We start from the raw sequence: 14,094 nt of genomic DNA on the forward strand, positions 1-14,094 counted from the left end.
AAGACGTGTCTAGTTCCCCGTCATGCAGGCTACGTTCAGTAAAAAAATAAATGGCGATCTGTTTTCGGCGCAGGTAGGCATATTTTATAGCCTAAGCCCAAGTTAATAATTTGCCTCGCCCATGGAGAGAAGAGTGAGGGGAGAGAGAAAAGGCGGAGAGAAGAGTGAGGAGAGACGAGTTAGCGGGAGACAGAGAGAGAAGGCGGTGAGTGGAGCACCAATGAGCACCTTCACATGTGCATGAGAATGGTCTCTGACACCATTTCAGCCCCGATTTAAAATCCTGGCCAGACAGGCTAGAGCTCAGTCCTCTCACTGAACTAAAGAAGGTCAATGAGGGAGTGGAATATAAGAGGGAAAGAAAGACAAACCTTAAAACTGTTCAATTGTTATGATGTGTTCGGACAGATATGTTATATAATTGTCTGAAACTGTTAAGATGTGTAGCAGGTTAACAGAGATAAAGATAAACTCAAGCTGCTGCTGCAATTTATTACATTTTTCTAAAATTAAGCTCTTTTAAGATGGACACATTTTCAAAAGCTATTTTATTTATTTTCTCTATTTTATTTTAAATGCATCCCGAGTGGAACATTACAAATATCTACAGTATTATACTGTATATCTGTATAGTTAAAGTGACAATAAATATTGTTGTTTTGAGTTGTACTGTTTGATGAGACAGTCAGTTGTTGATTACATGCAGACGTCGATACAGCCACTTGGTCACAGCTAATGTATATCACACTCATTCATAACGCCAGTTAGACATATTGATGTTCCGGACCTTTGCTTGAGGACATTTTGTCTAACTGGACCTCGTTGAATTTTAGTTGAATACCCCTGATGTATTCCATAATCATTTTTATTCCACAATGCATAATTGTGATGCGTAACTTCCCCAATTACTCCCTTGGTGAAAGCCTTCCATGATCTTGCGAGGTTGGAAAAAAAAACAAAAAAAACAGTTCTGAACATTAAGCAGGATAAAACTTTATTAATCAATAAAACTTTTCTCTTTGACGAAGCGATACCTCATATTTCTTTTACATAAATAAATGGTGTTTACATCATCTGTAATAGCACTGATGTCATTACTGTACAAACAGATGAATAATAACTCTGTTTTGACTCATTTATTGGAAATTCGGTTATATCTTTGTGTGTGTGTGTGTGTGTGTGTGTGTGTGTGTGTGTGTGTGTGTGTGTGTGTGTGTGTGTGTGTGTGTGTGTGTGTGTGTGTGTGTGTGTGTGTGTGTGTGTGTGTGAAATGCACCTGTAACCTCTGAAGTGATGTGGTTAGTATTGCTATCTTAATATTGTGAAATTAAGTCAAACTAATGAATTGATGTCTCTTCTTGGGGCACTAATAATAATAATACATCTATTCATCCATACAATACAAATTATAATTTAATGAAACACACATCGGAAGAAAGGAATTGATGTTTTCAATGATTTGGCACAAGCTGCAGAAATGTTTCTGAGCTTTTTCAATGGAACATAAAAATGTATTAGATATCATACTGCCTTGCAAATAAATATGGAGGTTATGTTTGTGCTATTTGATAGTGAGTGTGAATGTTCAAACATGTCTTTAGGCAGTTTACAGATGAATGTAAAACAACTGCAATTCTGATGATTGTAAAATTAAGAGTTATATCCAACATATGTGTCTATTTCTTTAGGTATTCAGCTGTTGCACTGACCTGATGTACAGTGAGTGCAACAGCTTAAAATATCACCCATTACTAAGGAGTATAAGGGGCCACAATCCCAGCACCTGGCCTACATTTTAAATAGCATGAAGAAGAAAGCATGAAAACACAAAAAAAATGCAGAGGTAGAAAGGATTTCGCTGCTAAAATCAACACAATATAGTGAACCATATGAGCAAAAGCGCTAGTAAAGCATACCGTTATTAAGAGTTTGTTCTGTGCCTTGTCATGTGGTTATTTGCAAGTAAACACTGTGCTTTGCTAGTAAACGTTTTTGTAAAGATTGTCTTTTATGCATCAGAGGGGAAACATTACAAATCAGTGTGCTGTTGGTGAGTTGAAGTGGCGTGAGAGGATTCACACCTTTCAGTTATAGCTATTCACAAAATGAAATTAAAGACAATAGCAATAATGTCGCACTTTGTCCAGTGTGTCAACAGAGAGCTGATAGTTACAGCGTAGAGTGGATGTAGGCGTTGTCAGAATCACTGTCCTAGGATATATTACTGCTCGGAATAAATGTAAACTCTTTTCCTAGAAAGTAATTACAACTTTTGTCATGTGGCCTTTTAACACAAGGGGGCATAGAAGCACATTCAGAAGAATAAACCAGGCCACAGTCATGCAGACAGGGGAAATGTATTTGGTGCCATGGGTAAAAAGCTCATTCAAATCTGTTTGTGCTTAGCAAAGGGTCTATGAATGAGTTGTATCAATGTATTTCTATACATTATTAATCAAAAGTTTCATGAGTGTTACGACTCATTTTGAGGTGTTTTAATTTTTTCTGAGAGGATGACAATGAAGGTATATCTCTACATTGTGTTTCGCAATTCGGAGCATTTAACTTTTTTTTTAATTGTAATTTTGATTAGAGTTTACTATTATTGAGTACTTTTTGCTACCATTTACAGTATAATTGTGATTCATATTCAACAAGTTTAATTATGATTTGCTTGACAATCAACTCCTATTTTGAAATGTTCAAATTAAAGGATCCTTGGATAGCGCTGTCAGATGCCGCCTTCATCCACTCTATGATATTTTTCAGTAAAGTGCCAAATAAGACTTATGTCATTTCACCAATAATCTACAGTAATATTTAAAACAACGTTTACAATATAAGCACTATAGAGTGAGGATTTGTAATTATATGCAACATTGATCATCCTGTACTTTAATTATATGTTGTCTAATCTGAAAAGCCTATTATGTAAATTACTAGGACTATATTTATGACTTTTCTTTTTACCAATGCACCCGAACAGTGTAATTAACATATTAACAGACCATGTGGTTAGTATTTACATTCAGTTCATTGCACATAATGGTTGACTACAATGGTAACATGTAGAACAAATGACTCATAAACAGGTATGCATACGCAGGAGGAAACAGCATCTCTGAAAATGATATTCCCTTCAGGCTGCTTTATCTTTGTCATTGTGCTTGGTTTCGTCTTAGGTCTGAGACTTTGTCTTATCCAATAAAAGATTAAGAGAAGTAATAAATACCCCAATCAGATTCAGTACAAAATTCCATCGAGAAAATTATAAATGAAAAGGATTGTAGAAAACCGTACCAGAGGCTTTGTTGTAGTGCCTTTGATTCATAATTTTAACGTGATGAGGTGTTAAAACCAAAACGTATTCATTATTTTTTCCATCTTACCCTTAAAGAACTTGGGATTTATAACCACTCATCAGTTTCAGTACATTTGTAGTTATTGCATGAGTCATGTATGTGTTTGTTAAAAAAAATCTAAAGATATGTATACTGCATGGCAATGAAATGTAAAGTCAAAGACAAAACAGACTAAATACTCTCAGATCATTTCTTAATACGTTATTGCCCATTGTGCTAAAACTGGCACTGTGCTAAGATGTGCTTGGATACATTACATACACTACATAGCCATCAAATGTTTATCCTTAGTGTCTTTTGTGCTCTTCACTGTTGTTTGGTTTTAGTTGAGTTCCTAGATTGAGGATGACCTCATTGTGTTTGCTGATGCCTTTGAGCAGCAGTGTATGCTGACTAAGGACTGCACATGTGCTCTTTTACTTTACCTCTTTTCCTCTTCAGCAACAAATAAGGATGTATGGTCGTTGCTTTGAAGAGAGGAGGCCTCTGGGGTTTTGACAAAATGTGTGTCTGATTAAGAACAGTCACCTGTACTTAATAATAACTACAAATAAAAATATCAAACCTTAAAATGGTGAGCAGAACTCAACCTGGAGTTTGGTTTCTTCAAAATCTCGTTATACATTTTCTAAAAATATTTTATGGAACAACATTCCTGTTTTTGTGTAAGCCTCATTTAAGTCAAATCTGAACCATTTAGTAATTTTGACCCTGATTTTATCCACTATGACAATTCCATATACTGTAGTATCTTACAGCATGATATACTGTATGTGATTATTTATATGATGTCATTCAAGCAACTAGTGGGATTCCCAAATCCTGCTTGAAGGCAGGATTCTCAGGTCTTGTGCCTTTTCTTATTCTAGACGCCTTTTTTAAACTGGTTTTATGGACAAAAAGTGACAAAGGTCCGAAAATAAGTATTTAGGTGTTTTTCTCCAGGATGTGCTCTTTAATCAAGTCCTTCTCCTTCAAAGTTTATCAGATGTCTGCATTTGTGTGTGCATTAATGTGTGTTTCTGAATGCACTATGTACAGTATTCATAGCATAGTGTTATGCTGCATGTTCAGGTTAAATGTGTATGAAAGTGTGTAAATAACACAGCGAGAAGAGGGCTGAGAGGTGTGTGTGTTTGAATATGCTCAACACACACATTCACTCAAAGCGTTCGTAGTTCCTCGTCTGCCTCACGCGGGGCACCATGTCCACCAGGAGTCTGTGGGCAAAGCAACAAGGTGTCACTGGAAAGTATATAAATGTGCAGAAATACATTTTCCACAGTCGAATAGGCTTTTTTGGTACTCAGCATGAATGGCAAAATATAAACATATATATAAATTCCGAAATAAAGCAATCTAAACTGTCGGTTTTATAGCTTACTTGACACCATAGGCCAAAATGATGAGTCCAATTAGAACTCCGATGGTGCCATCCAAAAACCAGACGTCAACGTGGTCCTTGTAGACCTCAGCACTGATCAGAATGGAGAATCCCATGATAGAACCAACAATAGAGTTAAACCCTGAAAAACAGAGATGTGGAAATGTTATCTAGAAGTACTGAATCATAAAAGGCCTGATAACAGGTTCCCAAACAGATAGAAAAAAGAAATGCGAGAGAAATGGCTCCTTAATAATGTTGAAGGGTTGCATTTTGATTCAGAATAAATGTCTTAGTGAACAGTAATATATGTTGCATTGTCAATTCCTGTTTGAAAAGACACAATTCAAAATAAGCCCCTCCTACCCATCGAGACAATAAGAGTTCAATGATGGCACAGCGAGTCTAAATGAGAATAAAGGGAGGGAGATGAACATTTGAAATAGAGAAATAAAAAGTTATTTTCTGTTAAATCCTCATCCTGCTGCATGGTCTGTGTTCTAGGGAATTCCTGCATGAATTAACTTTAAGTCTACTAAATAATAATTGAATAACTCTTTGATTACATGGAAATATGTATAATAGGTTTTTCTATGACAACAATCCAATAAACTGAATAAGACTGCAAATGTTAGGTTATCATAAGTCAACCTTTACTCTTGAATGGATGAATTGAGATGTGCCCTGATTCAGGTCACCTTGTGGAAATGTATTCAGATTACTGAAAATGAAAAGAAAAGATTCATCTGCAAAAAAAGTCTCAAAAGGGACTAAAGACCAGAGGTTTGGCTGATAAATTGAGGTTTGCATTAACTTAAGGAAGAGTCAGAATATTTGGTTGGCATTTCTTCACCTCTCTTAAGCTCTAAAGAAAGGGTGTAATCACTCTCTGAATGGCCCAGAAGGGAAATGCACCAAGCTGCTCTCAATTCTTTATTAGGGGCCATTCCTAACACCCTGCAACAGGGGATCTGAATAACCTTCCAATCAACTTGCGAAAATTCTGGTAAAATTAATTTAGGAAAGGGAAATAATAATAATAATAATAATAATAATAATAATAATAATAATAATAATAATAATAATAATAATAATAATAATAATAATAATAATAATGATAATAATAATAATAATGCCAAAGTGCCAAAGAACAAGTGACCACAAAAGTGCCGTCTGTCTGTTCATGAATTGTTTGTCTGAGTAATGAAGTTTAAGTAGTTTCAGTTTTAAATATTCTTCACTAATCCTGATGATCAAGTTAAGAACTTAGGTGAAGAAGTGGTATATACATTTCAACCGAAATCTCTTTAGCTGAGGGCACAATCTTTTGGTCATGAAGGAAAAGTTTGACGTTTTGAATGTGAAACTCATTTTGAGTTAGACAAGAATATTGATGCTGCTCTAGTGTCTGCACAGTAGAAATGAAGCTACAGCAAGCAGCTGGTTAGCTTAGCTTGGTATAAAGACTGGAAACAGTGGGAAACAGCCCCAGAACCTTTCACATGTTGTTTCTCAATTGTTTGAACTGTACAAAAGTGCAGTGTAAGGGTTAGGGTTGGGGTCAGGGTTAGGGGTAAAATGATTAATTGTAGTTTTACGGAGGGTTAAATCTTCAATTATTTGTCAGCCTTTGTCACGCAGGAGTTTTATCGTCATCATGAGTTTGCCTGTCATCTTACTTTGAAGCTGCTCTTAAATCATTTGCACAAGGCCTGACTAGCAATTTCCCCCCGTTTACCACACAGACATGAATGTTTTATCAAACAAGTCATGAAACCTATATCAAGAGTAATTGTACTTTTCCATACAAAAACTCTACTGGCTATATAATTCTTGAATACAGTTTTGTATTTGAGTTGCCAGTAAAAGGGGCTTATGTATTTTTAATAATTACATTTCTCCTTGTGTGAAACCCACTGCAATAGGTTATTATCTCGCCTACAGTAAGTGTATGGTCTTGTGGGAAATAAATCCAGTCTCTGAAAACAGCAACCTAAGGTTTATTGGATTGATGGTCTGTGCGTTCTGGGACCAGGGAATAGCTGTGTGCAGTGCGCGTATGCTGTGCTTTTGTTCAGGTGCGCATGTGTGTAGCAGCCAGTGGGTCATGACCTCTTCTTTCAATCCAGTTATTACAAGGACAACTTTCTCTAAAACAAGATATTCACTCACAATCTGTTTTGTGGCTTTGGCATTGGTTTAACATAAACCCTGCCCTTTCACACATGGATCAGGACAAGCGAACAGTCTTTTAATGCTGATATACTTTAGACTTCTGCCACACTACATTTCAAAAGCAAATATTTTCATTTACACTCATTTTTTGGAAAGTTATACATTCTAGTACCTTATAATGATTAGTTAGTGAATAACCAAAGTTGAATTATGACGTTTTTCTGTGCGGTTCAAATATCTGCTTTATGACAATGTGTCAAGATTTGTCTGGGTTTTATTTTGAAAAGTGTGCACTCTGCTTCCTCTTCCTGTCTCTGTTCCCTTCCTGTTTGATTACCTGATTGTGTTCACCTGGTGCTCCTGTGTTTTTTTCCTTCCTCCCCACCTGTGTCTTGTCTTTGTGATCACTCCTCTAGTATTTAAGTTCTGTTTGTCCTTCAGTTGTTGTTAGATCCTCGTCAATTTTGGATGTGTTCCTCAGGAAGAGAGTTCTGATCGATTTGGCCTTGAAATAAAGGTATTTTCTGTTAAACCCTGTGTCCTTCCTGCATTTGGGTGCGGCCTGCTTCGCTCCTCCTGACACAATGATGGCGTTACGAAGTTACAGACAGCAACATTAGGTACTTTTACAATGAAATACTTCTAGTTTCCTAGAAAAGGCTTTTCAAGGCTTTATTTCTCTCCCTGGAAACAAATATCACCACAGCAGGAAAGTATGTTACGTAACTGTTCTGGTTGAACTACTTCTCATTAGCAGAAGTGAGACACAGACATTGATCCTCAACATTAAAGGCTAAAGAAATCACTAATGAGAGATGGAACACAAGAGAGTTTTCCTGGACATTTAGTGAGTAAAACACAATTTCCTGTAGCCAATTTTACATTTGTATGCTTTGTTTAGACCTCCTAAATTGTGGAGATTTTCATTTATTTATACGTGTGGGTGTTTGCTTGTACACCCTACCGTCAGTGATAAGTGCCCGGCTAGTCAGCACCCTTCCAAGCATGAACTTGGCCACAGCTAGGACAGCACATGTGATTCCGCTCACTATAGACACACTGTAGAGGAAGTCGTCCTGAGGAAAGACAGGAGAGAGAAGATGGAACATTATTTGAATAATAAGTTTGTTGTTTACCATGTGTGTATAAAAATGAAGAGTACACACATACTGAGAGAAAGCTACACACTGTCTGTAGAGCAAACACTCAAAAGCACCAACAACATCAGTCAGACAGAACGAACCACCAAGCTTTCTCAGCTCAACCATAAATAATATATATACAGGCTTGACTTGGTGCATCAAGCCAAGGTCATTCAGATGGCGGCTCTAAGTGATTTGAGGGTCTGGTGTTTTTAAGTTTCAGCAAAAAAACAGCACTTGACCCCAAAGTGCCTCTCTAACAGATTTAATAGGGCCAACAGAGGGGACGGACACGGAGAAACTACTACTATAATACTAAAATAAATAAAATGGGAGTATAAAATATACATGAGAGAATAACCACACTTTTGTTTTTGACAGACTTCACCCTTCTTCCCCAGACTTTGATCATTTGTAACATATTTGTTAAAAAAAAAAAACTTCATGACAAACCCACCAAACAGAGTAAACCCACATGTAATATAGGTCTTGCAGAACTAATATTAGTTACTAATTTATTCTGTCAGAATAGTTAGAAACAGATTTTGGTAGACAGCTGATGATAAATATCAGGAAAAATGTACTGGCAAATTTCACTTGTTTGGGGACAGGAAATGCATCATATGTACTGTATTGTTGGTGTTTTAGGAGCACGGAGGCAGAAGCATCATTTAAATCATCTGAACAAAGGACTTGGTGCATCTTTGAATGTTAAGGACCTTGACATTGGAATAGTTCTTAGGTGGGATTTGATTGTGTAAAATCCCTGAAATGCTAAAGTCTTTCAACAATCCTTCCTGTCAAGACCCAAAATCTGCTGAGCGAAATCCAGCCAGCATTCATTGCTTGACTGAAGCTATATGTATATTGGATTTAAATTCTTCCAATATGCCATATTACTTCTATCTGCTGGTGAAGTTCTGGACACAACGTACTAAAATCAGATATGGTAAATGTGCATTTAGTCAAGGCACTGCACAATCATGGTTCACCCATTCACTTCATTTGCCTGAGACTCTTTGTCAAGACTGGATAAAGACTGAACCTAATTGACATGAAATTATATACTGTACATTCATAGCCTCGAACCCAATCGTCATGTTTCATGGTAGTGACTCGTCAATCACAGGGTAATCACGCTATAAAGCATATGCTGCTTCTTCGTCTAATTTACATGGGACCATCATTCAAAAAAACTACTTTCTCCTTTACTGAAGAAGACTTGAAAATAGCAATAGACACTTCATTAGGTAATCTACTCGAGTCATTTTTCTCATAGACTTCTACACAATTAGACATCTTTTTGCAACCAGTGAAGTTGTCCCCTGGTGGCCATTATTAAGCATGCAGGTTTAGGGTACTTCTATCGATCATTGCAGAGTGGTTACGGATTAAAGCTAGGCTTAGTCTTTCTTTATACCATTCTATGACAAAAGCCCACACACAATATACATTAAACCAAAATGCACTAGCTTTCAGTTTGAGCTCTTTATTGCGGGTCAGCTAAACACTTATTACTCCCTTGCATCCTCTTCACTTCCATTAAACTTGAATGAGATAGAGGCTTTCATTTCACACGTCTACATATCCTTCATTGGCTGACTGCTGCTTATGTCAGAATATCGCAGTTGTGAACAGTATTCTCTCGGTTTTACAGTTTTGTGGAACACTTTATCCATGCTGTTTTATTTTCAATAGAATAAAAGAGGCAAAAAAGGGACACTTTTTAGATTTTTACTGGCGAGTACTTCTCAGATTGCTAAGCTTTATTTATTTCGGAGGACTCACTGAGCTCAAGATCAGAGAACAAACAAGTGTGTCACAGCATGCTAGCACTCTATGTACTGTATTTGTTGCATCTGTGTGTGCTGCCTTCTCTCCACCCAGCACATTGGCAGGAAAGCCAAGCTCAGCTCTGTGTGTTTAATCAGGCACTCGACACAGACAGCCTGCCATGAGAGCAGTGACCCGGGACGTGACACGAATTAGGATTTCTGATTTTCTCCACCCTCTGTCTGTGTAATGTGATTTTACGGCGTGATACTTCAACGTAGCAACATTTTACAGTGCTCTAAGTGTGTTGTGCTGTTGCTATGTTTTGGCTGTTAAATTCAAATTGAACCAAAGAATATCTCAGAAGAATAAACCACATATGATTAATCAATGGTGCCATCAGCCCAGAAACAGAGACATCATATTCAGCCTGCAGTTTTGACTCCCTTTTTATAATCCCTATCTTGCCCTTCCTGTCACACGCTGTTTCGCAGATACAAACATAGCAAAGGTTAAACCGCCTCCAACTTCTGTGTAATGGAGACTTCAAAGAAAACGTGTATTTCAGACACACAATGGATAATAGAACACGAATAACGAAAATATAAAACAAAAAACAATAAATCAGTGAAAGAAGACAAGGTAAAGGAGTGAGACAAACTATGAAGTTGTTGGGAGAGGATAGAGAAAGTCTGGGTAAAATGATGGAAGAGTGGTGAGGAAACAAGGACAGAGCATAGAGGTAGGGGACAGAAAGAGAGTGGAAAAAGATAATGAATGAGGAAGTGAGGAAAGGAAACTAAAAGAGACCTGATCAATGGCAGATATTGAGATTAAAATATTCTTCACACTTTACAATATTCAAGACTTTTCTGTTTGCTGTTGGCCATTATTAAATCAAATTATTATTGATTTCAAACAAAGCAATGTTTGTTCGTGTTTTTCATATTTTCTTGTGTAGTTAGTTTTCTTAGGTAATGGGCTCTTGCTGGTGTCAAGACCTGTTTGAGACCTTACACACCATGCTTTCATCTAAGGCTGTACTTGTTGGGATCGGCGACAATAAAGTTGGTAAACTGTCACTCTTCCTGGTGGAAATGTACCTAATATGTAAGTTTACCTGGCTTATTTTAACAATGTGATTTAATGATTCCTTCTGATACTTATTCCTTCAGATCTGCTGTAAGCTAGCTAGCAAACGTAGCTCATTTCAAATATACTGACACTTGCAATTATGAAACTAACTCTTCTTGAGTTAGCTAACTTCCTAATCCCTGAAGCTTGTCTGGCTTGATTTTCCCCTTCTCCTGTCTTATATGTGGCTCTTTTGATACTGTTAATCTAGCTTGTGATGCTAATGTTGTTTTTGTATAGCACTTGTCTCACACTGTCTTCACCTTGTTCCCCTAACATCTATCTAGCCAAGCCAAGTAGCTGCTGAAAGAGACGGATAAACAAACTGATAATCAATCTGATGTAGGTAAAGACAGAAAAGCCCAGATTAAAATAGAAGATACAGTTCAAAGAAGGGAGAAGGGCTGGTGAAGAAAAGAGAGAATGTCAAAGAGATGGACAGAGGTAATCGGCTATTGCTGGTGTCAGGAAGCTCCTTTGAGACCTACTGTAACACCCCCAGTTTCTATTAACATAATGGGAGTGGAGCATCAAACACAGTCTGCAGAGAAGCTGCTGCCCTCCGCTCGCTTCTCTACCAACTTCAGACTCTCTGCTTTAGATTTGTGGTCAACGGGGCCTCACTGACTCATTTTTACACCATCAAACATGGTTTAAAAAAAGATCAAAAAGACTCACATTTACTGTCTGGTACAGATAGTTATACATCCTTACATCCAATGTGCTTTCTTCCTGTTTTGTTTTATCCTCACTTTGTTGAATTTATGGTTAAAAAAATGTGTTAGTATTTGTACTGATGCTGTACATTTAAATAATAGGCTTTGGCAGTCGTAGCTGAATTTGTGACTAAAGATGTGAACTTTAGACAGAGTGCATTTGCATTTGAAGATGCAATTGGGTGCAAACAAGATGCTAATGTAACTACTGTAGTTTGTAGCCAATATCTGTCCCCAGGTCATAACATTGATTTAACTTGATCAATATGACAGAAGTTTGTAAATCTGCTTAATAAACATACAGCAAGAAGACAAATGATAGAAATTGAGAAGGTTTATAGCTAGTTTGCTTACGTCTATATAGTTAAAGAGGCCCTATTATGCATTGGGGGGGGAGGGGGGTTCCTTTTCTGCAAAGACTAAAGTCTGAAAGGTCATGCCTGAGGGAGTTTCTCTGATGCACATTACCCCCTGCCTGAAACGACTCGATTGACTCCTTTGTTTACTTCCATAACATTAAGACATCAATAGGAACACTTGTGCTTCTATTTTTGTGATAGGCTGAGGGGCGGGCCATTTCCGACACAACTCTTAGAAGTTAACCAATCACAACAGAGCTGGCCAGCTAACCAATCAGAGCAGACTGTGCTCTGGTTTCAGACGGAGGGTGAAAAGAGGAGCTGCAGCAGAAAAAGATATACCTTTCTGAACATTAACATGATAACACGTCACAGCAAAGGCACAAAATACAAATATGAACCTGAAAATAAACATAATATGTCCTTTTTAAAATTGGTTGTTTGGGACAATAAACAGAAGTGCCTAAATTTGCAAAAATATTGCCAAGAAAATATTTGCTATATCCTTATGCCAAAATGTTTTCAAAAAGAAACCACATTTTTTAAAAAAGTTTAGACAAAAGCATTGTAAGGCGTTTCCTAGAAAATCCCACAGGGTAACCTACCCCTCCTGGTTTTTTAAAGGCAATAGGCCAATAAGTCCCACATTTTGTTGAAAACTAAGATATGTTTGTATTTGATAGTGCAGCTGGCTCTATAACAAAATCAAAAAGTGCAACTTAACTTAAAGAGGAGCTATGTGTTTTTGGAGTGTGTTCATGTCTGTTGGCTTCAATGGTTATTGAAATGGACAGATGGTGGAGATTGAATCATTTACAAACCCAAATACGAGGTAACAAAGCACAGGGCTGGAAAAGATGCAATGGACACTCCCCAAATAGTGTGACCATGTAATAGTCGAGCCGTGCCCTGGCAACAGAAAGATGAGACTATTTTGGGACCTGATTCATAGTCTTACACCTCTAGAGAGACGTGTGCAGGAAAGGGAAGTGTTGACACTAAATGTGTGTGCATGTATGTGCTTGTCTGTATCAAAGAGAAAAAAGAGAACAATAGTCAGGGGGACGGAGACAAAAACTCTGACGTCAGAGCAGCTACAGCAGAAGGCTATAAAAAGATATGCGCTACAAACTATAAATGATGTGTGTGTGTGTGTGTGTGTGTGTGTGTTTTTGTATTGCTCTGTGTGTAGATGTACTAAATGAGCCCATATGTAACTCAGTGCTCAATTTTCATACTCAGTGCGACTTTGTGCATGCACCTGTGTTTACCACTTTTCTCATAGGATGCAAAACTTGACCCTGAAGTGCTACTATGTTATAAAAATACATTATTATTGTAAAAATAAATGTAATTATTCTCTTTTTATCACACACATTATTTTACAGTTATATTCAGTATTTAAGTTTTCTAATTAAACACTTTAAATGGGGCACTCCACCAATTTCACAATGCGTTCAGTTGACTTGTCACTGAACTGACTTCTAGTAGTATGAATAAATACACTGACTATGAAAATAATTGGAAATCTAATTTCTGCTCATAAGTAGCTTCAAACATTTAACAAATTCTGGAGAGCAGTTATGTCACAAGACATACAAGCCAAGAATCACCACCAATGTCCAATGGATCTTGTGTAGTATGGATGTCAGTTATTTTCCCAAGATATTGTTCGATATGACAATTCCAATGATTTCAATACAGGATTTGTTGTTTATGGGGTGTGTGTGTGTGTGTGTGTGTGTGTGTGTGTGTGTGTGTGTGTGTGTGTGTGTGTGTGTGTTGTGTCTGTGTCTGTGTGTCTGTGTGTGTGTGTTACCACTTCCGGAGGCTCCCTGGTAGCCAGATTATGGATGGCCTTTCCAAGGATGCACAAAGAAGAGAGGACGAACACAACCCCCAGGACCACACATGCTCTGCAGACAGACGGAGAGAAGAGTTTAGGAGAGTTCGCTTTAGTTACTATTATATCTTTGCTAAACCTGCCAATTTTGCAAGTTAGTATGTAAAGAAATAACATGAAGATGCTGATTCGATAGCATTCACATT

General features: G+C 37.3%; 1 protein-coding gene across 1 annotated transcript in view; it reads right to left on the bottom strand.

The window, feature by feature from the left end:
• Window positions 1-1,172: 1,172 nt before the first annotated feature.
• tmem163a (transmembrane protein 163a) overlaps window positions 1,173-14,094 on the bottom strand; it is an 84,631-nt gene continuing 71,709 nt past the window's right edge. Inside the window, exons 5-8 of the mRNA XM_063888442.1 lie at window positions 13,865-13,961; window positions 7,886-7,997; window positions 4,747-4,888; window positions 1,173-4,582 (exon numbers count right to left, since the gene is read on the bottom strand). Of these exons, the coding sequence (XP_063744512.1) occupies window positions 4,522-4,582; window positions 4,747-4,888; window positions 7,886-7,997; window positions 13,865-13,961 (412 nt within the window). The 3' untranslated portion in view covers window positions 1,173-4,521. The remainder of the gene's footprint in view (window positions 4,583-4,746; window positions 4,889-7,885; window positions 7,998-13,864; window positions 13,962-14,094) is intronic.

Source organism: Eleginops maclovinus, chromosome 7 (genome assembly GCF_036324505.1).
Source record: "Eleginops maclovinus isolate JMC-PN-2008 ecotype Puerto Natales chromosome 7, JC_Emac_rtc_rv5, whole genome shotgun sequence".
NCBI lineage: Eukaryota > Metazoa > Chordata > Actinopteri > Perciformes > Eleginopidae > Eleginops > Eleginops maclovinus.